The sequence below is a fragment of the Trachypithecus francoisi genome, unplaced genomic scaffold (genome assembly GCF_009764315.1).
Source record: "Trachypithecus francoisi isolate TF-2019V2 unplaced genomic scaffold, Tfra_2.0 Lachesis_group0, whole genome shotgun sequence".
Lineage (NCBI taxonomy): Eukaryota > Metazoa > Chordata > Mammalia > Primates > Cercopithecidae > Trachypithecus > Trachypithecus francoisi.
In genome coordinates this window covers 135,429,280-135,456,806 of record NW_022681453.1, presented here as the reverse complement: position 1 = coordinate 135,456,806, position 27,527 = coordinate 135,429,280, and the positions used below count along the sequence as shown (strand labels likewise).

The window sequence follows — 27,527 nt, the reverse complement described above, 5'->3', positions numbered from 1 at the left end:
TGAGAATGTTTTCATATACTCGTTGACCATTTATACGTCTTCTTCTGAGGAATGTCTATTTGGCCTTTTGCCCATTAGAAAAAGCAGGTTGTTTTCTTGCTATTGAGTTAGGTTCCTTATCTATTTTGGGAATTTACCCCTCCTCAGATGTGATAGTATTTTCTCCCATTTCACAGATTGTCTCTTCACTCTGTTGCTTGTTTCCTTTGCTGTGTAGAAGCTTTTTAGTTTGAGGTAATCCCATTTGTCTACTCATGTTTTTTGTTTGTTTGTTTTGTTTTTTGAGACAGGGTCTCACTCTGTCACTGAGGCTGGAGTGCAGTGGTGTGATCGTTTCTCACTGCAGCCTCTAACACTTGAGCTCAAGCGATCCTCCCACTTCAGCTGCCCAAGCAGCTGAGACCACAGGGGCATGCCACCACACCTGGCTAGTTTTTAAAATTTTTTCTAGAGATGGGGTCTCCTTATGTTGCCCAGGCTGGTCTCAAATTCCTGGGCTCAAGCAGTCTTCCCACCTCAACCTCCCAAAGTGTGAAGCCACCAAACCTGGCCCCTATTTTCACTTTTGTTGCCAGTGCTTTTGAAATCATATACAAAAAATTCATTGCCCAGACCAATGTCATACAGATTTCCCCCATTTTCTTCTAGGAGTTTTATATTTTCAAGTCTTACATTTAAATCTTTAATCCATTTTATTAATAAGTAAATTTTTGTATACAGTGAGAGATATGGGTCTAGTTTCATTCTGATACATGCAATGATATTTTGTCTTGATTTTCTTCAAAATCATCTAGAAGAGCAGAGTGGGGATTGGCTGAGGGAAATGGAGGGGTAGAGATGTAATTAGATTGGCCAAGAGTTGATAATTGCTGAAGATGAGTAATGAATACATGGGTGATCATTGTTCTATTTTTCTGTATGTTTTAATATACAATGTCCATGAACAGTTTCTAAGTTTGATACTATACTGTATTGGCAAAGGTGTAAGGAAACAGACACCCTTACATATTGCTGTTGAAAGTATAACTTGGTACAATCTACATGGTAAGGATTTTGGCAACATGCATTGCAATTATGAGGGCATAAAGCCCTGGATCAGCAAATCTACTTTAAGGACTGTATCCTGTGGGTAGACTCATCCTTGGACAGAGTGATGTATGTATAATTTATACATAATTTGTAGCCAGAGATCAGAAAAAATTCTTCATGTCCATCAGCAGGACACTGCTGAAATAAATTATGGTCCATTCACACAGTAGGATACTATGCAGTTATTAAAACATATGAGAATGATCTCTAAGATATAGAGTTAAGTAGAAAACACAAAGCAGAGAACAGAGTATAGAGTGGGCAACTTTGTGTGTGAAGAAAAAAAAATGGGGAAATAAACATGTGCAGTTGCTTAATTGGGCATAGACTATCTCTGGAAGGGCATTCAGAAAACTGGCCAGGTGTGGCCTCTGGATGGCTGAGGAACTGGGGTGAAAGGGAGCATTTCACTGTTTACCTATGTGCATCTTTTGAATGCTTTATTTTTATTTATTTATTTTTAGAGACAGGGTTTCACTCTGTTGCCCAGGCTGGAGTACAGTGGCTCAATCACAGTTCACTGTAACCTCAAACTCCTGGCCTCAAGTGATCCTCCTATCTTGACCTCCCAAAGTTCTGAGATTATAGGCGTGAGCCACTACACCTGGCTCTTTTGAATTTATTTCTTACTTTAAAAATTGTCTATACAGACAGTATGTCACTATGTTGCCCAGGCTGGTCTTTAACTCCCAGACTCAAGCAGTTCTCTTGCTTTAGCCTCCCAAAGTGCTACGAGTACAGACCTGAGCCACTGCACCCAGCCTCTCTTTTGAATTTATTTTTTATTTTTTATTTTTTGAGATGGAGTCTCGCTCTGTCACCCAGGCTGTAGTGCAGTGGTCGCATATCAGCTCACTGTAAGCTCCGCCCCCCAGGTTTACGCCATTCTCCCGCCTCAGCCTCCCGAGTAGCTGGGACTACAGGCGCCCGCCACCTCGCCTGGCTAGTTTTTTGTATTTTTTTTTAGTAGAGACGAGGTTTCACCGTGTTAGCCAGGATGGTCTCGATCTCCTGACCTCGTGATCCGCCTGTCTCGGCCTCCCAAAGTGCTGGGATTACAGGCTTGAGCCAACTTTTGAATTTTTAATCATGCAAATGTATTTCTTATTTGGAACTATGAATACATTTTGGAACAGACAAAACCCCAAACAATCAATAAACAAAATACGCAAGAAAGGCAAAGGGGAAAGCCTCCCCTGGCTCCCTCGCTGCTCCCCTAAGAGTCCTGCTGCTACCCTCTTCCTTTACTTGGAGATCCCAGGAGGACGGGATGAGGGGGATGTCCAGGGCAGAGCAGCTCCAATTCCTTAATGCTTTGATGAGCCTGTGACAAGGCCTGGACTACACCAAGAGAATAGGGAACTTGGCCTTGTGGACCCAACCTGCCCCTCAGCAGTTGATGAGGCCTGACAAAGCCCTTGAACTGGCTCAGTCTCAATCCCAAGAACTAGGTTCTCATCAGGGATTAGATCAGCAGGGACATGAATAAGACAGCCACATCCTAGGGCTCCAGAACCCATTGGGTGCTTGAAACTGGAAAGCAGCTGATAAGAGGAAGCCCTTCCTGAGAGCATGGCAGTCGAACTCCAACTTGGCTGCACACCAGCATTCCCTGGGGGACTTTAGAAGTCCTGTACCCAGGCCACAGCCCAGTCCAGTGAACTCAGAACCTCAGGGGTGGGGCCTTGGTGTTGTTTCCAGGTCTCTCAGGTGATTGCAATGTGCAGTTGAGTTTAAGAGCTAATAAGGCTGCTGGATCTCACTACCTGGTGATATGGCATAAGCCAAATCCACCCCCGAGAAGCCAGACAGTTTTTGCTCCTGAATGTTAGGTGCCTCCCTTGGCAGGCTAGTGTGAAAGGCCAAGCATGTCTGTGGCAGCCCCACACCCAGTCACATGCAGTGGAACTAGACTCTTAGACCAGGAGTTGGGGAGAATGGCAGTGTGCCGCAACAGGGACAGGAAGCATCACCATTTCTCATGGGCACCTCTGGGGACCAGCAAGCAGGTGTGACCAGCTGAAGGGGGGCGGCAAAAGGGTCCAGTTAGGAAAGGAGACGCCCATAGCCAGGGGCAGACCGCTGAGAGCTTCTGAGAGGTTCAGGATGAGGCCTAAGGGAGGTGGGCCTTGTTGACCATACAAACTGGGGATGAAGCAGGAAAGTGAGAACAAAGCCACAATAACCACAAAAATCAGGTACCAGATGATAGAGAGGCATGGGGGATGGAAGGCCCAGTAGAGACTGAAGAACCAAGGGAAGATCTTGGAGGCAGCTTGGGCATTGGTGGAGGTGGCTCCCAGACTAAAGGTGTGGACTAGCAAGGTTCAGGTTTGTGATGCAATGCTAGGGCTATCTGCATTTGCTTTGTGAAAATGCTCATAAGACAGTCAAATGACATCTGACATCACCCTACAGAATGCAAGAATATGCGTCTCCCCAGAAGTCACTAAGGCTGGCATATGGGATGGGACTGGACACTTGAGTCATGAAAATGGAGACAAATGCAAGCATGCAAGCAGTTGAGGAAATATATGCCAATGTCTGATTACCTACCTCCACTAATACAGCATGTCCCGGGGCCAGCTCAAACACCGAAGGCAGGATTCCAAAAGGAGGTTGTTCAACAAAGCCGACAGTTGCAATGGCCTTAAAGAAAAGCAGATTACACAACCGTGTGGAAGAAATTGTAAAAGCCAGCATTCAGATTGCAAACTTCTCTCCTTCAAACATCCATTTTGCAATGTGAAGGAACTTAAGGATCATCCAGTCACGTGGTAATGCAGAAACTGAGGCTTATTCATTCCGCAAGCATTTACTCAGCCATCACCAGGTACCAGGTGAGGTTCTGAAGGTTAAGGAGAGTAAGTCTTAGAACATCTGTGAAGAGCTGACCACTGGCAGGAGGTACAAGGAACACCATCATCAAGAGATTGGGACACAAAGTGACAGGCATGTGAGAAGGTCTCACTCAAGAGGTGAGCTGAGTGGGCAGGCCCTCCCCTGGGCTCCCAAAGCACATTGTCCTTTCCCTACAGTAACACCCTGTGTCATGGGTACTAGCATATGTGTCCGCCTCCAACCCTGACCCACCCCTGGCTACAAGCCCTTAAGTCATGAGAGATGCAGCCCCAGTGCCTACACAAGAAGCCATTTAGCATGCCAGGGACACAAACCCATGCTTACAAGACCCTGGTCAGTAACAGAAAAGGGTGAAATGTCTTTCTTGGAACATCTTGAAATGCCGTCCTCTGGATGTAGCCCTTGTTTTCTGGGTACAAATAAATATCTTTGTTATGAGAAAAATAATGGTGTGAGCATGCTGATGGATAGTGTCAGTGCTGGGATGCTCTTGGGACTGGTGGAGCAGGGCACTCAGGACAAGATACACAGGGCCTGCCCCCAGCCCTGGCCAACAGGCTCACAGTGAATCCCGGCCCTGGCCTGCATATCTTCCAGTTTTTCAAAGGACTGGAAATGTAGAACTTTATGTAAAATCTCCTTTTTTTTTTTTTTTTTTTTTGGAGACAGAGTCTCACTCTGTCACCCAGGCTGGAATGTAGTGGTACGATCTTGGCTCACTGCAAACTCCACCTCCCGGGTTCCAGTGATTCTCCTTCCTCAGCCTCCTGAGTAGCTGGGACTACAGATGCATGCCACCGCACCCAGCTAATTTTTTATTTTTAGTAGAGACAGTGTTTCACCATACTGGTCACGCTGGTCTTGAACTCCTGACCTCAGGTGATCTGCCCAACTCGGCCTCCCAAAGTGCTGGGATTACAGGTGTGAGCCACTGAGCCCAGCCAAATCTCCTTATTTTTAAATGTTGGCTCAAAAAATATTAAGTGCTGTGCCAAATAAATACCAGCAGAATTTGGCCAAAGGGCAGCCAATTTGTAACCTCTGAACTATTCAGTCATTTGCTACAATAAAGAAGGACTGAATGAGTGAATGCAGTCACATCTGAGCCAAGGCTTAAAGGATAAGAGAGGTGGTACCGCTCGCCCAGCGTGGTACAGGTTTTTTTTTGTATTTTTTTTTTTGAGACAGAGTCTCGCTTTGTCGCCCAGGCTGGAGTGCAGTGGTGCGGTCTGGGCTCACTGCAAGCTCCGCCTCCTGGGTTCACGCCATTCTCCTGCCTCAGCCTCCGGAATAGCTGGGACTACAGGCGTGTGCCACCCCGCCTGGCTAATTTTTTGTATTTTTTTAGTAGAGACAGGGTTTCACCGTGTTAGCCGGGATGGTCTCGATACCCTGACCTCGCAATCCGTCCGCCTCGGCCTCGCAAAGTGCTTGGATTACAGGTGTGAGCCACTGCGCCCGGCTGTGGTACGGGTATTACTGACATAACCAGGACTGTAACACTGGTCCCCTTATACATCCATTCTCATTCAGGTTGTGGCAGTTGCATAGAGAGTTTACAACACTCTGCGTTCTGTGTGTTTCCAATCATAGGTATACTCTAGCAAGTTCCTCTGGGGGTTATTTCCTTTGATAGATTTGTAATTTTTCCAGTTAGCAACCTGTGATCACTCACCTTGAAACTTAGTGGTGGCCAGCTTGTTTTGGGAATAATGCAGAACCTGCCAACACTGAAACCCACATTTTTGCAGATGAATCTGGTCATCTTGACTCCCCCAATGAGGCAGTAACCACAGTCCAACACCGGTGACACTGTATCCACAGAAGAATATACACAAGAGAAACAACAGGTCACTCTGAATGGGCCCTACTGTCATGGTTCTCCTGAGGTCCAGCCAGAGATCAGGACAGCTGGTCCCAGCCCAGCACCCTACGCAGAGAGGATGAGTGGGGACATGTCCTGACCCTGCACCCACTTGGGCTCTGCCCAGGCTGCTGCTGGCCACATGGCAATAGTGCCATGGGACTCTACTCACTCCTGGCTAGAGCAGCAGAAGTCAGTGTCCATTGTGGATTAATGCTCAGCCAGGGCCATCCAGCATGGCCCTTGAGGACCATGGCAGAAGTAAGGGGGATCACAGTCCCAAATTCCAGCTTATACCCAGTTGGAGAAGCTTGTCACTGAGGGAGCCCAGCTGAAGCCAGCTTTGCTAAGGACGCCTACCCCTACAGCCACGAGGACAACACCTGTTAGGACTCCTCAGGGTGCACAGGCACTTATTCCTTGCCCACTGTGGCACAGGTCCTCTCAGGGGTATTCATAAGTCAGCAAAACCTATGGTGGGGTTAGCTGGACTGTTGGCCTCCTCTCCTGCTGTGAGTCAACCTCCACTGAGAAAACCCAAAAGCAAGCAGGACAATCATGGCTTGACACTGTGGATAGCTACAGAAGCTGCTAGCAGTTTCCTCTGTAGGACCCACGGCCCCTGCCCAAGAGAATCAAGCTGCGTGCTGCTACAAAGGGAACGTGAGAGGCAGGCAGTCCTCATGGGGACTCTCCAACCTTAACTGAATCTGTGGGAAGATACGATGCACACTCACATGTCAGCACGGGGGGTGGCCTCCGGGCCTGCAGGGGGATCAGAAGTGTGTGAGCTGACTGGGTCTCCACTAAAATAAAATCATCAAAATCCCCAAGGCAGTCAGGAAAAAACTGGACAATGTACTGGCAGGTCATTCCAGGAGCCACCATTCCACCTTTTCCTGGGAACATCCCTGTGCATGACAAAAGTGACAAGTGAGGATCCAGGGAGCAGCCAGCCACCAGGGCTTGAGCTCAGCTGGTAGAGGCCCCAGCCATGACCGGGGCTGGCTCTGTAAGTGCCTTCTGGGCCAAAGCAGTGCTGACCGCAGGATAAGGGCACGCAACGGGAGCAGGCTGAAAGGGTGGTAACTCCAGGTAAGCACGCCAGAGCCTGGGAGAAGATGACCCTATCCATCCGGAAAGGTCAGGCGGGGCCATGCCTGGCCCTATGGCTTAGAATTTCTATGGTGGGCAGCAGATAAACTTTTGAGATTTCTGAACAGGGGTAATATGATCAGAGTTGTTCTTGAGACAAACACTGTGACACTAAAGTAGGAAGGCTGACTGGGGGCTGCTGCCGGCACTTAAGTGAGGAATGGAGAGGGCCTGATTGAGGAGAGCGGCAGCACAAGGAGTGGGGAGATGGCAGCACCAGTGCCTGTGTGGAGGTGGTCAGAAGAATGGAGCTGTCAAGGCTCTGAGGACGCATTGCTGGTGGAGCATGAAGGGCCCTCAGGGACTGCTGATGGGAGGAGTCTGGACTGGGCTCTGGACTCAGGGCAGGAGTCAGCAACTGTTAGCAAGCTCAGCAAGTGACTTTGAGGCAATCTACACTACTACTGCTACTGCTACTACTACTATTACCACCACCACCACCACTACTACTACCACTACTACTACCATCATTACTACCACCACTACCACTACTACTAATACCACCACTACTACTACCATCATTACTACCACCACTACCACTACTACCACTACTACTAATACCACCACTACTACTACCACTACTATTACTGAACTTACTGATGCTGAACTTACCCAGTCCTAGAGCAAAGTATGGCGTGGAAGGTGGGAGGACTCGCAGGTAGCGACTGGTCGTGGTGGTGTTCTGCAGCGTGATTACCATCTGTTGAAAGGTAAGATGATCTATTTTAGACACCAACACTTATGGATGAAATGATACAACGTTCAGGATTTACTCTAATATGGAAAGGGGGAAGAAGTAGAAATGAAACAGGCTTGGCCACATGTTGGTAATGGTCGAAGCTGGCTGAGGGGTACATGGGGATTCATTACGCCATCCTATGTACTTTTGTTTGTTTTGGGAAGTTTCCATAGTAAAAAATAAAATACAGGCCAGGTGCGGTGGCTCACGCCTGTAATCCCAGCACTTTGGGAGGCTGGGGCAAGTGGATCAGCTGAGGTCAGAAGTTTGAGACCTGCCTGGACAACGTGAAGAGACTCTGTCTCTACAAAAAAAAAAAAAAAAAAAAAAAAAGTTTAAAATTTTAAAAATAAATAAATAAAATGCAAGGTAAAAATGAAGGCAGGAATAGATCTGACCTATTGTTTAAAATAACAACTAATGTTTATGAGCATCTGCTCTGTGCCTCCTCAACCTCACAACAACCAGAAAATGTGGGAACTGTTTCTATCTCACAGCTGAAGAAACTGGAGTTCAAAGAGGCACCAGTGAGGTGTGAGCCTAGGATATCTGGTTCCAAAGTTTTGCTCACCTCACCTCTTACTTACTATCTTCCTCACCACGTATCTCTTTGAACCATTCTTCCCATGGACACGAAGGGTGTTATCGCACCTCTATGTCAGGATGTAACTGGGCCTCTTATGTAACCCATTCACCCCCTTTAAACCCCACTTTCTTTTCTCCCACCCCAGATTGGGAGACCACCAAGGACAAGGTCTAGACCTAACCCTCCAACGGCACCCAACACCGTGTGTAGCACAGCAATACAGGTACACTGTTGCGGGAAGTCAGGGATCCTGAACCGAGGGACCGGCTGAAGCCGCACCAGAAGAACATAAATTGTGAAGATTTCATGGACACTTATCACTTCCCCAATCAATACTCTTGTGTTTTCCTATGCCTGTCTTTACTTTAATCTCTCAATCCCATCATCTTCTTTGGAAGCTGAGGAGGATGAAGGTCGCCTCAGCACCCTGTGATTGTGTCAACTGCACAAATTGTTTGTAGAGCGTGTGTCTTTGAATAATATGAAATCTGGGCATCTTAAAATAAGAACAGGATAACAGCAATGTTCAGGAAACAAGAGAGGTAACTTTGAACTGGCCACCGGTGAGCCGGATGGAACAGAGCTGTATTTCTCCTCTTTCATAAGCAAATAGGAGAAATATCGCTGAATTCTTTTTCTCAGCAAGGAATATCCCTGAGAAAGAGAATGCGCCCTGAAGGTAGGCTTATAGACGGCCCCTTTTAAGGCGTCCAGTCTTTTATGGTCGAAGCCGAAGGGATGAAATCAGCCTGGGTCTCCTGTAGCGCTCCCAGGCTTATTAGGACGAGGAAAATTCCCACCTAATTCTGGTCAGACAGGTAATCTGCTCTCAAACCCTGTTTCCTGATAAGATGTTATCAATGACAATGCGTGCTGAAACTTCATTAGCAATCTTAATTTCACCTCATCTGGTGGTCCTGTGATCTCACCCTTCCTCCATTTGCTTTGTGATATTTTATTACCTTGTGAAGTATGTGATCTCTGTGACCCACATCCTATTGATGCACTCCCTCCCCTTTTGAAAATCGCTAATAAACCTTGCTGGTTTTACGACTCTGGGAACATCACAGATCCTGCCGACATGTGATGTCTGCCCCGGACACCCAGCTTTAAATTTCTCTCTCTTGTGCTCTTTCCCTTTATTTCTCAAACCAGCCGAGACACTTAGGAAATAGAAAAGAACCCATGTTAAACATCAGGAGCAGGTTCTCCCAATAGTACACATCTTTTGTTAATGTTTTGTGACATGTTACACTAGAAAACAATGTATAAATTATAACATGACAGAAGCCACGTTTCCATCACCCAGCTTAAGAAATAAAATATTGCCGGGCGCGGTGGCTCAAGCCTGTAATCCCAGCACTTTGGGAGGCTGAGACGGGCGGATCACGAGGTCAGGAGATCGAGACCATCCTGGCTAACACGGTGAAACCTCGTCTCTACTAAAAAAAAATACAAAAAACTAGCCAGGCGAGGTGGCGGGCGCCTGTAGTCCCAGCTACTCGGGAGGCTGAGGCGGGAGAATGGCGTGAACCCGGGAGGCGGAGCTTGCAATGAGCTGAGATCCGGCCACTGCACTCCAGCCCGGATGACAGCGAGACTCCGTCTCAAAAAAAAAAAAAAAAAAAGAAATAAAATATTACAGATAAAGTTGAAATCCTCTACCAGCGCCCCCCCCACCAGATAAAAATCAACATAAATATGAAGTATGTCTTTGTATTTTTATTTATAGGTTTGAATCCTAAATCAGCATTTACATCAATTTTTGGCCAACACTACATATTACACTAATCCACCTGTGAAGCAGCTGGTGGGAACTAGGGTGTGAGCACCATGGGATGGTATCGTCACAATTACCAAGGCTTTCACTAGTGGTCAACTGAAATGAGGAGCAGGTGGAAGGCCAGGCAGTGAAACATGGTAGCTGTGGTGGCTGCAAGGTTTGGGACAGCGATCATTATAAGGATTGTGGCATGGGCTGGCTTTCCTTAACTGCACTGGAAGCTTTGGAGGAAAAAAAAATAATAGGCTTAGGAAAGCCAACTGCCAACTCAAGGCCTGCTGTGAAGACATTCCTTGCATTCCTGGGTTTCAAATTGACTCTGTGTGTGTGTGTGGGTGTGTGTGTTGTTCCTTACTGTTTGGTTTGGTTTGCTGTTTTTTACCTAGTATTTCTGCACCTATGTTCTTAAGCAAGACTATTATATGTTTTTATTTGGTGTCAAGGTAATTAGGCTTATTACCTAATAATGATGGTACATTCCCTCTTTTTCTAGTCTCTGAAACAGTTTCATAAATAGAGAATAGCTTGAATGTTTCATAGTCTGTACCCACAAAATGATCTGGGCCTGGTGTTTCTTTTTGTGGAAAGTTTTTTGGTTTTTTTAAGTTGTTTTCTTCTAAGTTGGACAGCCACGTGGTTTAAAGAGTCAGAGTTCGACAAGGTTTTGAAAATAGAAATACTGCCCTCTTCCCCTGGCCCCACCCTGCCATTTCCCACTCCCCAAAGATAAACACTTTTTCCTCCTTTAGCTGATTATTTGGTATTTATTTCCATGTCTCCAAATAGTATACTACTTTTGTTCAGTTTTAGGTATTAGTTATGGATGGAGGATATGGATAGTCTCTCTTCCCTCTCCCATATCTGACTCACCATATGACACGCCTTCCTATCCCCCATCTTTCCAATATAGTTATATCATACTACTGGTTAGATTAGTAATTCATGTTATATTCAAGTTACTAAGTAATGCTATTCACAGTTGAGCACGAGGTCATTCCTTTCCCTGCCTTGTATAATTTTTGGTTTTCCTGGAGTAAATAATCAACTAATTATTTTGTTTGCTTTGTACTTACCAATAAGTCAATCCTTCTCCACCACCCTACGAATATCTCCCCCAAATATCCAGATGTATCAGGGACTCTTCCCAACGTCATCTCCATAAATCAACCTCTCCTAGAGCCTTCTGGCCTCTTCTAATCTGGGCTAGTTGTCCACTACACCTACTGCTATCATATAGGATAACTCCTGTAGCAGTTTTAAGACACATCCATAAGTTCTTTGACACTGTTCTCATTAGAGATGAAGTCTAGGCTGGACACTGGTTCCCACCTGTAATCCTAGCACTTTAGGAGGCTGAGGCAGGTGGATTGCTTGAGCTCAGGAGTTTGAGACCACCTGGACAACATAGCAAAAACCCTTCTGTACAAAATATACAAAAATTAGCCAGGTGTGGTGGCATGCACCTGTAGCCCCAGCTTCTCAGGAGGCTGAGTTGGGAGGAGTTGCTCGAGCCCAGGAGGCAGAGGTTGCAGTGAGCCAAGATCATGCCACTGCACTCCAGCCTGGGCAACAGCCAGACCTTATTTCAAAAAAAAAGAAAAAGAAAAAGGTTTAAAAAAAAAGAGATGAAGTCTACATATCTTCCCTTGAATCTGGACCAACCTTAGTGACTTGTTTGTAATCTACGGCATGCAAAGAATGTAGTGCTGTGCAACTTACAAAATTAGGTCATAAAATGTGATGCAATCTCCTTCTTGCTTGCTAGGATACTCACTTAGAAGTGCAGATCCTTGGCCAGCTACAATGGCCCACGCCTGTAATCCCAGGACTTTGGGAGCCTGAGGCAGGTGAATCATCTGAAGTCAGAAGTTCAACACCAGCCTGGCCAACTTGGCAAAACCCTCTCTCTATCAAAAATATAAAAAATTAGGCAGGCGTGGTGGTGCGTACCTGTAATCCCAGCTACTCAGGAGGCTGAAGTGGGAGAATTGCTTGAACTCAAGAGGCAGAGGTTGCAGTAAGCCAAGATCCTGCAACTGTACTCCAGCCTGGGCAACAGAGCAAGATTCCATCTTGGAAAAAAAAAAAAAAAAGAAAAAGTGCAGATACTCACTTGCATTGTCATGTAAAAGTCTGATTAACCTGAGATTGCCATACTATAAGGAAGCCCAGCCCACATAGAGAAGCTATGTGGTGTAGACAGATGTTCTGGTAGACAGCCTCAGCAGTCTATCTACAACAGCATCAGCAGCATCAACCCCAACTTTTATGTCACTCCTAAGCACTGACTCTCTCCAACAATGGCCTCAGACATTGTGGAACAAGCCATTCCCATTGTGCTCTGTCTGAATTTTTCACCCAAGGAATTTGTAAACATGATAAAATGATTGTTTTAAGTTGCTGAGCTTTGAGAAATTTTGCTTTGCAGCAATATTAACTGCAAAATCTCTTAAGTTATTAACCTGGAGATTTCCTTCACCTATCCCCTATGTTGGATCTCTTGATACCACATTCCATGCCTCTCTCTTCTTTGGTTTTCTCATTTCTACTAGAGAAGAATGTTCCCTGGGAGGCTCCTGAGAAAGGGTACGTGGGACATACATTTTTAAGGACTGAAAATCTGTAATGTTTTTATCCTTACACTTTATAGTTTATCTGAGTAAATAACTGTTATGAACATCAAAGGGATGAGAAGTAGGCAAAGATCAGAGGAAAGACTGTTCCATGGCAGTCTATATCTACCTCATCTACAGCCTCAGGATCTCCAGGCTCTGAGCACAGGCATCTGCAAGCCCTGAAGAAGAATATCTTCCATATGTCCATGAGCAGCTCTCCCTTTTCCCTATTCTACTCCCTGACATGATTTTAGCTCCCTTCCTCTGGGTGTTTGCCGGCTTCTACAACTGTCCTTAAAATGTGATGGCCAGACACAGAAGTCCCAGACACAGAAGTACAAAAGACAACACATTACTGTTAAGTCCATGGAGTAAGCAAAATGCTTCCTCTAATGTTCAGCATGTAGAGCTACCATATTGGTCTGCTTTTTGCCATGAGTGGTTGAGACATTCCTAAAGAATTACGGATATGCAAGTGTTCTTTAAACTGTAAAGTGCAATCCGTGTGTGTGTGAAGGGATTGTTATCATTAGGCCTAGTTGTCTTTGCACCTGGAACAGAGTTGGCGACTGCTAAGCTTGGTCTCCACCTGATTCCCCAAGATGGTGGGAGGCTTTTAAAAGAAAGAAGCTGGGAAAAAGGAACGCAGAAAGTCTCTGCTCTTGCAAGCATTACTGGATACACTGTTAAGATGTAGAGGACAGTAAGAAGGAAAGGGGGTTCAAATATGTATACGTATTTGCTTATGGCTCAAAAAGAAACAATGGAAGAACACAAACTAATAGAAATAGTTACCTATAGCTATCAGGAGAGTGTAAGAGAGAGGAGGCGATAGGAATCAAAGTTAGAGGGAAATTTTGTTTCTGTTTTTTAAATGGAAAATCAAGCTAATAAATGTAAATGGAATAATAAAATTAGAAATTACCATTTTGTAAGCCCTTTGGCAGTCATCTAGACTGTTAACTATTAAGTGCAAGTTTGATAAGAACTTTATAGGGAATGAATCAGACTTTCAACACCTGATGCCATTCATAACTGACCATGGGAAACCCAGATCCCATGTGTCCTCCTAATGGAATGCAATAAGAAATACACAGTACCATCAAAGAAGTATTCTTGTCAAAAAAGAGGAAAAGTGGAACTTGAATCTCATTAAATCTCTATATATAGTGACCAGTTTGTGGAAAATATAGAATATAAAAGAACACATGTAATGTCACCACAATAACGCAATTAGCCAAATCTAGGGTGTATGGAATTGCAGTTTCTTCAACAAATAAATGGCATTTTTAAAAAGCAGGAGGTGGGAGAGGAATTATTATCAGCTAAAGGAGAATTAAGAGATACTTTAATCAAATGCAATGTTTGGATTTCTGATGCAAAGAAACCAAATATAAATTGACTTTTTTAAAAAACAAATGAAGATCAGACATAGATGGGTATTAGTTGATATTAAGGAATCATTATTAACATGGCTGAGGGTGACAGTGGTACTATGGTTACCTTTTAAAACGCTTATCTGTTAGAGATACTAATTGATGTATTAACTGAAGAATGACGTGATATCATATTTTCCTTACATGACTCCAGCACATACATGTGCATATAGATGCACACATGAAGAGGTTGTAGGAGTAATAGATAAAACCACATTGGCAAAATGTAGATAACTGTTGAAGCTGTATGTTGGGCACATGAGGAGTTGTTATAGTCTTTTCCCTAGTTTTGTGTACAGTTGAAAATTTCCATAATAAAGACTTTTTAAAAATAAGAAAGCAGATGGGGTGGGAGCTGTAAAGAAACAAGATGTCTACCTCATAAACTGGACCAACTTCATAATCTGTGAAAACCCCAATTGGTGGCTTAGCTAGAAACACTGGAGTATCAGCACAACTGTGGGATGAAAAAAGAGGGGGAGAAAGGCTGTTAGTTTCATCCATACAATGAAATAGTAGGCAGTGACTGATTAATGTAAAAATAAATACATAAAGGTCATCAAAGGTATTCACAATATGCCATTTGTTGGGGTTTTCTTGGATCTTATTGTTAATGCAGGTTATAAAATAATTTTACAGTATGATCCAATCTTTATGAAGACATATTTCATTTTCAATACGCACAGGAAAAATGCTACATGTTTAAACATTAATAGGTAACTGGGTTTTTAATGTAGGTATTAGTCTTCTCTAATCTTTTCCTCTTCTCTCCCCTCCCCTCCCCTCCCCTCCCCTCCCCTCCCCTCCCCTCCTCTCCTCTCTCCTCTTCTCTTCCTGACGAGGTCTCACTCTGTCACCTAGGCTGGAGTACAGTGGCACAATCCTGGCTCACTGCAGCCTCTACATCCCTTTGCTCAGGTGATCCTCCCACTTCCGCCTCCCAAGTGGCTGGGATCACAGGTGCATACCGCCACACCCAGCTAGTTTTTGTATCTAATTTTCCTTAATAAAAAAAAATTACTTGTCTAATAAAGAAATGTTAATAGTTTTAGGCTTATTAAAATTATGAACCCATGAAGCAACTCATTACTTTCATAAGGACAATTACTTATATATAGGCAAAGGCACTCTTAAAGAAAAATCACAGTTTACACTAATTATTTATAATTAATCAAATTTCAAAGGCTGTTATTATTCAAGACCTATGCCTCTAATGGGATTGCTTCCATTTGACCCAGATTGCTCCAATGTAGATAAAAGGCCAACACCCCCCCTATTTCTCAAGACCCCTGGCAGGTCAGAAAAGCATAAAACCAGGACTCTGGGGAAGGTCCAAAGGCCACACCAGTAGGTGACCCTGCAGCCCTGCTCTGTTCTGATACTGCTATTCTGCCTCGAAAGTCTAGGGACCTCTACAGCCAGACCAAACAGAGGACCATCTAGGTTAACTCTAAAGGGTCAGGTTTTCTGAGAGTTCAAGTCAGGGAAAGATACCTCTGTTCTGGCTCTGTACTCTGGAATTCTCCTCTCCGTGCTGGCTTCTTTGGAGGAAAAACAAGAGACTTGCCTCCATATGGAGTATTAGGAGGAAAAAAACGGGGGTTTTTTAGGAAGTGGTTCCGACTCTCCATTCTGGCAAGCAGAAGTCGATCTAGTTCTCTCTGTGGCACACGTAAGTGCTTCATCCAGTTTTTATTCTTTGGTTGACTTGTTTTCTTTGAAACATACAAAAGCATAGAGTCAATGACAGGCAAAGGAACTGTGCATGTTGACATCTTGACCAACTGCATGACCCATAGGTGGCCAACAGAAGCTCTACTCTATTTCGCAATGGATTCATCACAGCTTCTCATGTCATCTGAATGCCTCCCCCTTCACTGCCTCTCTGTCCCCCCAAACACTGCTGTGCACAGGCTTCCAAATTTACCTTGAGAGGTTCTCTGGTCCTTTGTTTGGCCTTAGGAGTTAAATTCCACGTCAGGCTGTCCACAGTGTGGTCTAACTCATCTTCGAACTCAGCGAGCTTCTTCCTGCATGAATCTTCAAGCTTCTTGTTTAGCTCTTTCTTTGGGACGGAATGCTTCTCACAGCTAAATGTCAGTTTGGAATATCCAGGTAGGGAGATGCCTACAGCATCAAGGAAACAAATTGAATTACTGTAGCGAGGTGAGGAGGTGGGCATTCCTAAGATGACAAAATAAAACCACCAAAACCACAGTTAGCTTGATCTTTCTCTAAACTTTCACATTTACCACACTAGCTATAATTGCTCTTCAACATGTGAATTACTCCTGGAACTTATTCTATGTATTCAAAATGGCCGGGCATGGTGGCTCACACCTATCATCCCAGCACTTTGGGAGGCCAAGGTGGGAGCATCACTTGAGCCCAGGAGTTGATACCAGACTTGGCAACACAGTGAGAGTGAGACCCCATCTCCACCAAAAATAAATTGAAAAATGTGCTGGGTGTGGTAGTGCATGCCTGTGGCCCCACATGCTCAGGAGGCTGAGTGGGGAGAATTACTTCAGCCCAGGAGGCCAAGGCTGCAGTGAGTTAAGGTTGCGTTCTGCACTCCAGCCTGGGCAACAAAGCAAGACTCGGTCTCAAAAACAAACAAACAAACAACAACAAAAGTTAGGACTAGAGTGTTAGAATATTTTCCGACATGGTCAAAGAACATGAGTAGACCACTGTCACACACACATGCATGTACACACACCCCACACATGAGCATGCTTTCTGAAGAGCTCACATGTACCCACACCCCATACATGAGCTTTCTGAAGAGCCCACAGAAGGAATGAAAGTTTGTACGAGCTTTTTACACCCTTAAGATCATCCGCCGCCCCCTGGCTGAGCGCAGTGGCTCATGCCTGTAATCCTGGCAATTTGGGAGGCTGAGGCAGGTGGATCACTTGAGGTCAGGAGTTCAAAACCAGCCTGGCCAACATGGTGAAACCCTGTCTCTACTAAAAATACAAAAAAATTATCCTGGCATGATGGAGGGCACCTGTAATCCCAGTTACTCAGGAGGCTGAGGCTGTGGCTGAGGCAGGAGAATTGCTTGAACCCAGAAGGCAGAGGTTGCAGTAGATCACGCCACTATACTCAAGCCTGGGTGATGGAGCAAGACTCCGTCTCAAGACAAAAAAAAAAAAAAAACCCCAAAGGTTAAATGAGAACATTCATTGCTAGCAAGAATGCAATCAAATGGATACCATCATAAATCTCTTAGCACAATGCTTGGTTACTTCTCAATACATGTTAGCCCTATTCTTACTGACCTGCATAAGATAGTGAGTTTCCAACTAACTTTAAAATCCTAAGTGGTGGCCAGGCACAGTGGCTCACGCCTGTAACCCAGTACTTTGGGAGGCCGAGGCAGGTGGATCACCTGAGGTCAGGAGTTCGAGACCAGCCTGACCAGTATGGAGAAACCCCATCTCTACTAAAAATACACAATTAGCTGGGCACAGTGGCGCATGCCTGTAATCCCAGCTACTTGGGAGGCTGAGGCAGGAGAATCGCTTGAACCTGGGAGATGGAGGTTGCGGTGAGCCGAGATCGCGCCATTGCACTCCAGCCTGGGTGACAAAAGCGAAACTCTGCCTCAAAAAAAAAAAAAAACTAAGTGGCTTAGTACTCCATGACACTTGATTCTGCTACCTCTTTCTTGCCTTACTTCCCTATGCAGCTCAGACCATCAGTGGAACTCTCCCCAGGAGCACCCTCAATTTTCTAGATCCCAATCCTCCCACCCCAAACACCTTCTCAGCCCCAGAAAATCAAACAGTCCCTCAACCGGAGCTGTGGGAGAGCTTGTCTTCTGAGCCCAGCATGTTAGGCAATCCTGATATCTGTCCACAGAATCCACATAGGGACTTCTCCCTATCCACGTGGGGACTCTTCCAAAAGTCTAACTCCCTGCTTAAGCCCACATCACAGCCTCCCACCCCACTCATTCTCAGAATATCTTGCCTCCCATATCACAGGAAACTGGCCCAATGTCACATACACGTGCACACCCTCTCTGCCTCTCTACCTAGCCTTCCCTATATTCTGAGAGGATGAGAAGCTGCACTCTTCATGCATGGGAAAACCCATAGGTCCATGTTCCAACTCATCTGGAACGTGCTCCCTTGCTTATCTATGTCTTCAGTTTTTCCTTCTCTTGGTTTTTCAACTACAACTCCAAATACTTACATAACTCTTGGTGTTGGGCAGCAGATGTGGGCATCATAGTCCACATGGAGAAGACTGGCCTTCAGTCATACAGGCTGGGGAGCACTAGAGAGAAACTGGCATGCCCAGATGCTCAGATTTGACTTTCCCAACAGTCACCATCGAAATTAAAGAAAAGGAGGAAAAAACCTCTGAGCAAGAAAATGGCAGCAGAGGTGGCCAGTGTGGCCCTGCTACTGCAGAACTTCCCCCGAATGATATCAGAGGTGCTGAGAGCACAGAAGCATTACCTTTAGGTGCAGAGTGAAACGGCACTGTATCGGTGTAGTAATCTTCTGGGGAGATCAAACGATGTTTCCGTAGCAACTCGCTGTCTATACACCATCTGAAGACACTCTTCACTTCATAGAAGGGAAGGGGAGAACAAGGTGTTTCCAGACAGACTGACCTTGAAGAACCCACACCCAAACTGTCTTCATCCTCCAAGTCTAAACTATCTAACAAAATTCCTTCTCAGAACCCTGTGGGAATGTTGAGATTTAAGAAGCTAATTAAGTATCTATCAGCCACTTACAAGAGGCCAGCCATTGGGCAAAGCTGTGTTGTATTATCTGAGCTAAAATACTGTTGCAGAGAAGTCTACAAGAAAATCGAATTATGAGAAATATGGTAGATTGAATAAATGGTCCCAATTCTTCATTCCTGTCTGTATCCAGGCCCTTGACTGTGTGACTCTGCAGTGCCTGCTACTAGAGATAGTGCACTTCTTCACCCCGACTGGCCATGTGATGTGCTTTGGCCAATGAGTTGTTGGCAAAGGCCTGAAATGCACTTGTGTGGCTGAGCCTTCCCTCTTGTGGCTTTGCCATCATTGTGACAAGAGCTTCCCTGTCCCTTCATCTTAGACGCCAGAGGGAATCCAGAGCAGACCTGAGCCTGACCTACACAAGGAGACACGCCTAGCTGGACCCACAGCTTAGAGCCAGTCCAGCCAGCCAAGCCCAGCCAGCTCGGCCAATTCCCCACTGACCCGCAGACACAGGAGAGAGAAAATCTCAAGAGAGGGAAGGTGATAATTAATGTCTATGGGTGATGAGCCCAGAAATAGTAGCAAACACGTTATTTTTATAACATATAAATAACATTATTTATAAGTATTCCAAAGAATTAAAACTAGCAATGGCTACCTTTGGCAAGTGGACTGAGGTTGGAGAGGTGAGGTGGAAAAGGCTTTTTTAAGAATAGACTTTATTTTTTAGACCAGTTATAGGTTTGCAGCAAAATTGAGAGGAAGGTGCAAAGATTCCCCATATACCTCCTGCATGCACAAGGTTCCCCATTATCAACATCCCCCACCAGAGTGATACATTTGTTACTCCTGAAGAACCTACATGGACACGTTACTATCACCCGAAGTCCTTGTTTATATTACGGGTCACTCTTGGTGGTGTACCTTCCGTGCATTTGTGCAAATTTATAATGTACAGGTGGAGGCTTTTTATTCTTCATTAGAAGTTCTTCTAAACTGTTTGATTTTTAAAAACCATATATATTATTACTTTGATAAAAATTAAAGAAAAAATAGGAAGAATATAAGACTTTTTTAGCTTTTATACAGTTTTATTATCACTTATCAATTCTTGATAGGCAATGCCAGCCTGGGAGTGGGCATTTCCACACTGCAAACAAGAGAGCCGCCTAGCCGCCCGCGTCGGTCCTGGCCTCAGGTAGGGGGACAGTGCAGCCACGCTCAAGAGCAAGCGGCTATGTCCAGTTTTGCGGGGCAACCTAGAGCACCAGAAAGTGGTGTCACACAGGGGATCAGGACTGGGCAGAGACAGCACTGAAAAGTCTCATTCCCCTTCATCCCATCCCTCAACAGATGTTTCCAAAAAAGAAGATATGGGAGTGTTTGTAAGAGTGAATGGAGTAAGCAAATATTACCACGAGAGCTTTTAGATATTCTTAGGGATGTATAATTTAAGTATACTTCACAATATTTCAGATACATCAAGAGGAATAAAGAATAATACAGTGAATATCCATGTACCCATAAGTCATTGCTAAGATAGTTAACCCCCACCATATTTTGAGGTTACAGATTCTTAAAAACAAAACTTCACCTGGCCAACATGGTGAAACCCCGTCTCTAAAAAAACAAAAAACAAAAAACAAAACTTCTGCATGTCTTAAATATAACATGTCATATGTCATCACACCTATGTGATCCATGTAGTTCTAATAATCGATTCTTACCGCTTTTTAGTATACGACAGACAATAACCTACCTGTCCATTCCTCTAATGATGCACCCCTGAGCTGTCTCCAGGTGTTTGCTATTTCAAGCTTCTGGATACATTTTCTTGTCTGTACATACAAGAAGCTCCCTACTGGACTTGCTGTCACCAAGGAGGCCCACAAAAGGCAGTGGTCTCGCCCACTGACCTTCACCCCTTTCCTTGACATCATTATCATCATTCTGTGTGAAAGGACATCCCTCTGGCTTTAATTTGCTGATCAGTAAGAATGAGCATTTTTATTTATTTTTCCATTTCTGCAAATTCCCATTCATGGTTTTTGCTCTTTCCTAAGTGAGCTGTTTGCCACTTTCTTATTGACTCCTAATTCTTTATGTATTCTGGATACTGAATCTGTTCGCTATATTTGCTTTTGTGGATTTTGTTTTCACTTTTTTTTTTTTTTTAAGGTGAAAGCAAGTTTATTAAGAAAGTAAAGGAATAAAAGAATGGCTACTCTATAGGCAGAGCAGCCTGTTTTTATTTTTTATTTCAAAATAAAGAAGTTTAAAATTTAATGCAGTTGGCCGGGCATGGTGGCTCACACCTGTAATCTCAGCACTTTGGGAGGCTGAGGAGGGCAGATCACTTGAGGTCAAGAGTTCGAGACCAGCCTGGCCAACATGGTAAAACCACATCTCTATTAAAAATATAAAAACTAGCCAGGCGTGGTGGTGCATGCCTGTAATCCCAGCTACTCAGGAGGCTGAGGCAGGAGAATCACTTGAACCCAGGAGAGAGAGGTTGCAGTGGGCCGAGACTGAGCCACTGCACTCCAGCCTGGATAACAGAGTGAGACCCTGTCTCAAAAAACAAAAACCAAAACCCACTAAATTTAACTACATTAATTTTTTTTTTTTTTTTTTTTTTTGAGACAGGGTCTCGCTCTGTTGCCCAGGCTGGAGTGTGGTGGCATGATCTCAGCTTATTACAACCTCCACCTCCCTAGCTCAGGTGATCCTCCCATCTCAGCCTGCCAAGTAGCTGGGAGGCGCATGACACCACACTCAGCTATTTGTGTGTGTGTGTGTGTGTGTGTGTGTGTGTGTATTTTTTTTTTTTTTTTTTTTTGTATAGAGATGAGGTTTCACCATTTTGCCCAGGCTGGTCTCAAACTCCTGGGCTCAAGTGATCCACCCAACTCAGTCTCCCGAAGTGCTGGAATTACAGGCGTGAGCCAGCACGATCAGCCTGAATTTCTTAATGTTTTCTTCACTATTTGGGCTTTTAGGACCTTGTTCAAGAAGTCCTTTTGTCTCCAGAGCTCATGAAGATGCTTTCTCATAGCATCTTCTAGGCTTTAAAACACTCAGAGCTTATTTGCTGTGTGGTGTTGGCGAGGGCTCTAATTTTTCTCCCCGCAACCCAGATAACCAGGGTCACCCAATTAACAGAGCTTTAGAGTCCATGTTGCTTTCCGTTGCTCACACCTTCACTGACTGCTCTGTTCATCTGCCTATCTCAGACTCACACCCTTTCTCCAGGACCACTCTCCTTCTGCTGGAAGTATGTTCTTTAGTGTGTTCCTTGAGTCTCACTCTCCTGAGTTTCTTGTTGTGATAAATTCTGTTTCCCATCTGGAAATGCCTTTACCATGGCAGATTCTTGAACAACCATCTATTTCAATGCCTGATTCTAAGCTGATGGTGAAGAGTTCCAAGTCACACTCACTGTATCACATGGCTTCCGGCTCCTACTGTGGCCACTACAAAGTCTACTCTCAGTCTCAGCATCTGCTCTCTGTAATTTGTGTTTTTTCCTTGGCTGCATTTAAGATCTTCTCTTTGCGCTTAGTGTCCTGCAGTTTCATTATGATATGGATGTGGATTTCTGTGCTTCCTGATTCTCTGTGTTCAGGCTTTCATAAGTTACAGAAAATTCCTGGCCATTGTCACTTCAAGCCTCACGTCCCCACACTTCGCTGTTTAAATGTGTGCAATGCCTCTTCCTGATCTCCACACTTCTTATGTTTCATGTTTTCTATCTCTTTGGCTCTCTAGTCTGCATTTCTTCTGATTTTCTTTTCCATCTACTAATTCAAAATCTCTGTAGCCAAAATAGACCTGTTGTTAAACCCACAGTTTCATCTATTGTACTTGTCATTTCCAGATGTTCTCTTTGATTCCTCCCCAGTCTGCTAGGTCATTTTTAGTGGTCTTGTGCCTCCTGGTTCAGGCTGTTTCCTTCCTTTAGTCTACAAATATCTCAAGCATGCTTAGTTTAATTTAGGATGTCAAAGGCTGGGTTCTCAGAGGTTCAGTTCTGCTGTGGTTCTGCTGACTTACTCATGGTGGCTTTTTCTGTATGTGCTTGGTAATTTTACCTGTGAGCTCATGTTTAGCTGGTTTTAACCTGGGGAAATCCAGAGAGACCTGGATGTGCTGGGAGCAGCCACCCACCATGCATGTTCTCACTAAGTTTGCAAAGAACACCATTCTTTTAACCTGGGCCACTTCTCAGGGCTGTGCTCATAGCAAGTGGCCTAGAGGAATGAGCTCATGTTTATTCTGGTCAAAGTGTAGGTTTGTTGATTGTCCACTGAAAAAGCAGTGAATTCTCCAACTCAGCATGCATCGGCCATGACACCAGCCCCACTGCTTGCACAGCATCTGCCTGGGCCCCTTGTATCACCCCGTGGGAAACCTGTGCCAGCAAGAGGCTCATGCTGCTTGCTGTGCTCCAAGGACCCAGGAATCTCATATCTTCAGTCAACATCTGTGAAACACTAGGCTGGCAGGTTAGTCTGTAAACAGAGTAGAAGCCAGACCCAGAAAAACGTCAGTCTCTCCAGGTGCCTGCACACTGCCCTCAGGGAGGCAGGAGAGCTCCTCAATGTGAGTTTTCCAGATCATGCACCAACACAAATTTCAAACCTTTGTAATGGGAAGCTATGCTTACACATCTCAGGGGAGCTTTGGCCACCCCAATGCAAGATCTCAGAAAAACTTCCCTCTGGACTCCAGTGCACAGAGGCCTCATCGTCTTTGAGGGCGCAGTTCCAACTCCACACCTCATGTGGTTCAAGGCTTCAGCTCTGTGCCACAAGTTGCTGGTCACAGGAAGCAGTGGTTCCTGCTTTTGGCTGATGTACCCAAGGCCAGCCAGGGGTGTGGGGTTTCCCTCGGAATAAACGCCTTTAGAGGCTATGGTTCTGGTTTCAGCTCCCTCTTCATTTCTGGCCGTTGGGAGATTTCCCTTACTTATTTGTGAGTTCAACTATGCACCTATCTGAACCGTTCCAGCAACATTCAAAGCTATCAAAGATTCTACATTTCTCATAGAGAGAGCAGAGCTTGCTGTGCAGGTACTCGTGGTCCTGGTGGGTCTCCACCAACCTGCTCTCTATGTTGAGGTCCCACACCTTCACCAACAGGTAGTCTCTGGTCATCAGGTACTGCCCACTATGGCTAAATCTTACATTGGGTATGGATAAAATTATTTGTGAGAAGAAGGACCTACTGCTGGGATCTTGAGGCTCTTCAAAAAACTTGGGAGTGCCTGTTGCACAGGGCCAAGGAGCCATGCTGCTCAGTCGATGGTCCCTTTGCTGCTACTGTAGACAAGCACATTGCACTGGTGTGAGTGGAACTTGGCTGCCACAAAGACTTCCGTCAGCTCCTCTATGTTAGCAGGTTTGATGTCTACCACATCAAAACGTCTATCTGTGATTTCTAAGTGTCATAAATTAATTCTCAGGTCATTGATAGTGTATAATTCTAAGTGGATCTTGAAGTCGTCCATCTTCATCATTCAAGTTATAACTTTCTGCTCTTTTATCTCATCCACTTCTTTTCCATAATTTTATAGTTTTATCATTTGTAGAGAGTAGAAAATGAGCAGTGCTCTCTTGTAACCATCTAATTTTATTTTTTCCTCAATTTCTAGACTTTCCTAATAGCCAAACCCTGGTTCATGACCTTTAAAGGTACTGTAAACATTATATTCTCCCCTAGAATGAGGGCGGCTTTTATTCTCCATTTCCTGCTGAAAAATAACTCTGCCATCCTTGTCTCCTGCCACAGGAGCTGCAGAGTAATTAAACTCAATGGTGGAAATGATATCTGCTGCAGGGTGAGGCTATGTAGCCCCCTGGTCACTCACTGCTGGTCATCAAAGCCTCTTCTGGCCTCTCCCCTGCGGCGGATCTTCAGTCATGTCCTCCTTGATGGCCCCATCGACTTGTGAGAAGCACCACTGGAACTCATTGCCCACCAGCAGCAGCCACCTCCAGCTCCTGTTACGGCAGCAGGCAGCGGGGACAGGTGGGGTTGGGCGGGGACAATGGTGGACCAGGGAGGAGGCTTCTGTGCCACTGCCGCTGAGTGAACAGTCCCAGCTGTCACCACTGCCCAAACAGAAGACTTGTTGGAAGTTTTCAAACTTTGTTGTTTGCCCCATTAGCCAAGATTGCTCCATGTCATAAGACATGGTGCCAGCCAGGTGCGGTAGCTCACACCTATAATCCCAGCACTGTGGGAGGCCAAGGTGGGTGGATTGCTTGAGCCCTGGTGTTCAAGACAAGCCTGGGCAACACAGTGAAACCTCATCTCTACAAAAAATACAAAAATTAGTGGAGGTGGTGGTGCCCAGCTACTCCGGAGGCTGAGGTGGGAGGATCCCTTGGGAGGCAGAGGTTGCAGTGAGCCAGGATGGAGCCAATGCCCTCCAGCAAAAAAAAAAAAAAAAGGAGAGAGAGAGAGAGAGAGAGAGAGACATGGTGCCTTTGAATGGTCTTTCCTTTTGGAGATCTCCTATAACCAACCTATCAGTGAAGACACACCCTCCCCCATCACATATGTTCATTGAGAGTTCCATCAGGAAAACAGAAACCAATCTATGTATATCAAATATTAAAGGTTTTAATACAGAGGATTGCAGACTGAGGGAAATAATGTCAGGGAAGCCATCTGCTATAGTTTAGGAGTTTGTTCCCTCAAATCTTATATTGAAATTTGTTCCTAAGGTTGGGGGTGGGGCCCAATGGGAAGTGTTGGGTCATGGGAGTGGACCCCTCATGCGTAGATGAATGCCCTGGGTGCGGGCAGGCAGGGAGTGAATCCTCACTATATTAGCTCACCTGGCCCCCCCGGGCCTCCCACTCACACTTGTCTTCTCACCATGTGATGCCTGCATGGCTCCCCTTTGCCTTCCCCCATGAGTGGAAGCAGACTGAGGCTTTCACCAGATGCCCAGTATTCCAGCCTGCAGAATGATGAACCAAATCAACCTCTTTTCTTTATAAATTACCCAGTCTCAGGTATTCCTTTACAACAACACAAATGGACTAAGACATCATCATTAACAACTTCAGCCAGCAGCACTGAAGCAGGGCTTTCGTAAGACATTATCTGGAAACTCAGCCTGCGCAACATGGCAAGACCCTGTCTCTACTAAAAATACAAAAAACTAGCTGGGTGTGGTGCTATGTGCCTGTGGTCCCAGCTACTAGGGAGGCTGGCTGAGGTGGGAAGATCACTTGAGCCCAGGAGTCAGGGGTTGCAGTGAGCTAAGAGTTGCACCGCTGCACTCCAGCCTGGGTGACGAAGTGAGACCCTGTCTCCAAAAAAAAAAAAAAAGTTATCTGGAAGCTGTTTTGAAACTCACAGCCACTCAATCATGTGCCTACTACTGCTTTTTGAAATAAATGGCCTTCCTTTCCAAAACTCACCAAGGGCCCCTCATCAGTTGACCTATCCTGGAAGCACAAGGGGGAGGTGCCTTCTGGGAAATGTACTCCCTGATCTCTCCTAGGCAACAGAGACTTTAGCAGGGAGTAACAGCAATACCAAGCTGACACAAGCTAGCCCAGTTCCCAAGGACTTTGGTGATGGCCTATTTAAAATATCAAAAGATAAGACTTCTATACAAAGGATAAAGGCCATGTGACAAGAAGATGTATCCTCTCTCTTCTGATACAATTCTTTCCACAGTCCTGCCCCAGGGTATGGGTGGCTATGTGCTGTGTCTGCAGGAGCTGTCAGGCCTGTGAGCCTTGGAAAAGCCTGTTCTGGCCTTGTGACCATCTTTTCTCCTCTGGGAAGGGTGGGCTTCCTATGCTAACACTGTGGTTCCTAGGCATGGCTCTGCGAGGTCTTGGATAATGTGGACAAGTTTCCAGCAAGGGACAAGAAAGAATGAAAGCACAAGATGTTCTACAGCATTCTGATCTTTCTCCCTCACTTTTGAGAATTTACATATGCTTGCCACTTTGTCACATTTGTATCAGCAAACAGAGAAAGGTTGCCTCTATGCCTCAAATAAGAAACTTTTAGGGGAATGTCCTCATTGCCAGTTATCTAAGTAATAAAAATAAGTTTCCTTGCCCTTCTCTGAGAAGCAGATACCAGAGGGGTACCCATGGAACTGGATTAGGGTGTCTACTTCTTCACTTCTTAAATAAAAGAAAGACACATTACCAGCAGAGACCTGAGAAACCAGGGCAGATAATGTCTGATTAGAACTTAATATCGTTCTTGGGTAAAAATAAAATGAAAGTCATTGAAAAATTCTCCAAACTGACATTTGTCTCCTGGTTCTCAATGTTTTATTTCACTTTCATTAAAAAACAAACAAACAAACAAACAAAATCAAAGTAGTTAATTATTTAATCTCTAGCCAACAACAACACAAAAGGGATAGTAGCTGACTCCCAGAACTCAAGGAACATCAGGCAACCAGTAAAGACTCTGGAAATTTGCTACCAATAATCTCTGCCAAAATCCACATTATCTGGGCCACCATTGAGGGAGGGGTCCTTGCAGCTACACTCTGCTGTGGTGGAGGAGGAAACAGGAAGAGATACAACTCCTGTGCCAGAGTGTTACTGTTTAATGGGACTTGAGTCTCAGAGGTCTGGCAGGCCTAACGAAGGATAGGGCTTCTGCTGCTCAGAGCTACACTCTAAGAGAAGTCATCA

The 27,527-nt window shown here is 45.0% G+C and overlaps 1 protein-coding gene and 1 pseudogene across 3 annotated transcripts in view; both read right to left on the bottom strand.

The window, feature by feature from the left end:
• The window catches only part of DLEC1 (DLEC1 cilia and flagella associated protein), a 67,886-nt gene that overhangs the window by 31,843 nt on the left and 8,516 nt on the right, over positions 1-27,527 (bottom strand). For all 3 annotated transcript variants that reach the window (XM_033212038.1, XM_033212039.1, XM_033212040.1), the window contains exons 3-10: positions 18,605-18,715; positions 16,057-16,256; positions 15,624-15,844; positions 14,508-14,586; positions 7,583-7,670; positions 6,553-6,726; positions 5,627-5,763; positions 3,646-3,738 (exon numbers count right to left, since the gene is read on the bottom strand). In XM_033212038.1, the coding sequence (XP_033067929.1) occupies positions 3,646-3,738; positions 5,627-5,763; positions 6,553-6,726; positions 7,583-7,670; positions 14,508-14,586; positions 15,624-15,844; positions 16,057-16,256; positions 18,605-18,715 (1,103 nt within the window). The remainder of the gene's footprint in view (positions 1-3,645; positions 3,739-5,626; positions 5,764-6,552; positions 6,727-7,582; positions 7,671-14,507; positions 14,587-15,623; positions 15,845-16,056; positions 16,257-18,604; positions 18,716-27,527) is intronic.
• Positions 19,925-25,956, bottom strand: LOC117084524 (annotated as a pseudogene).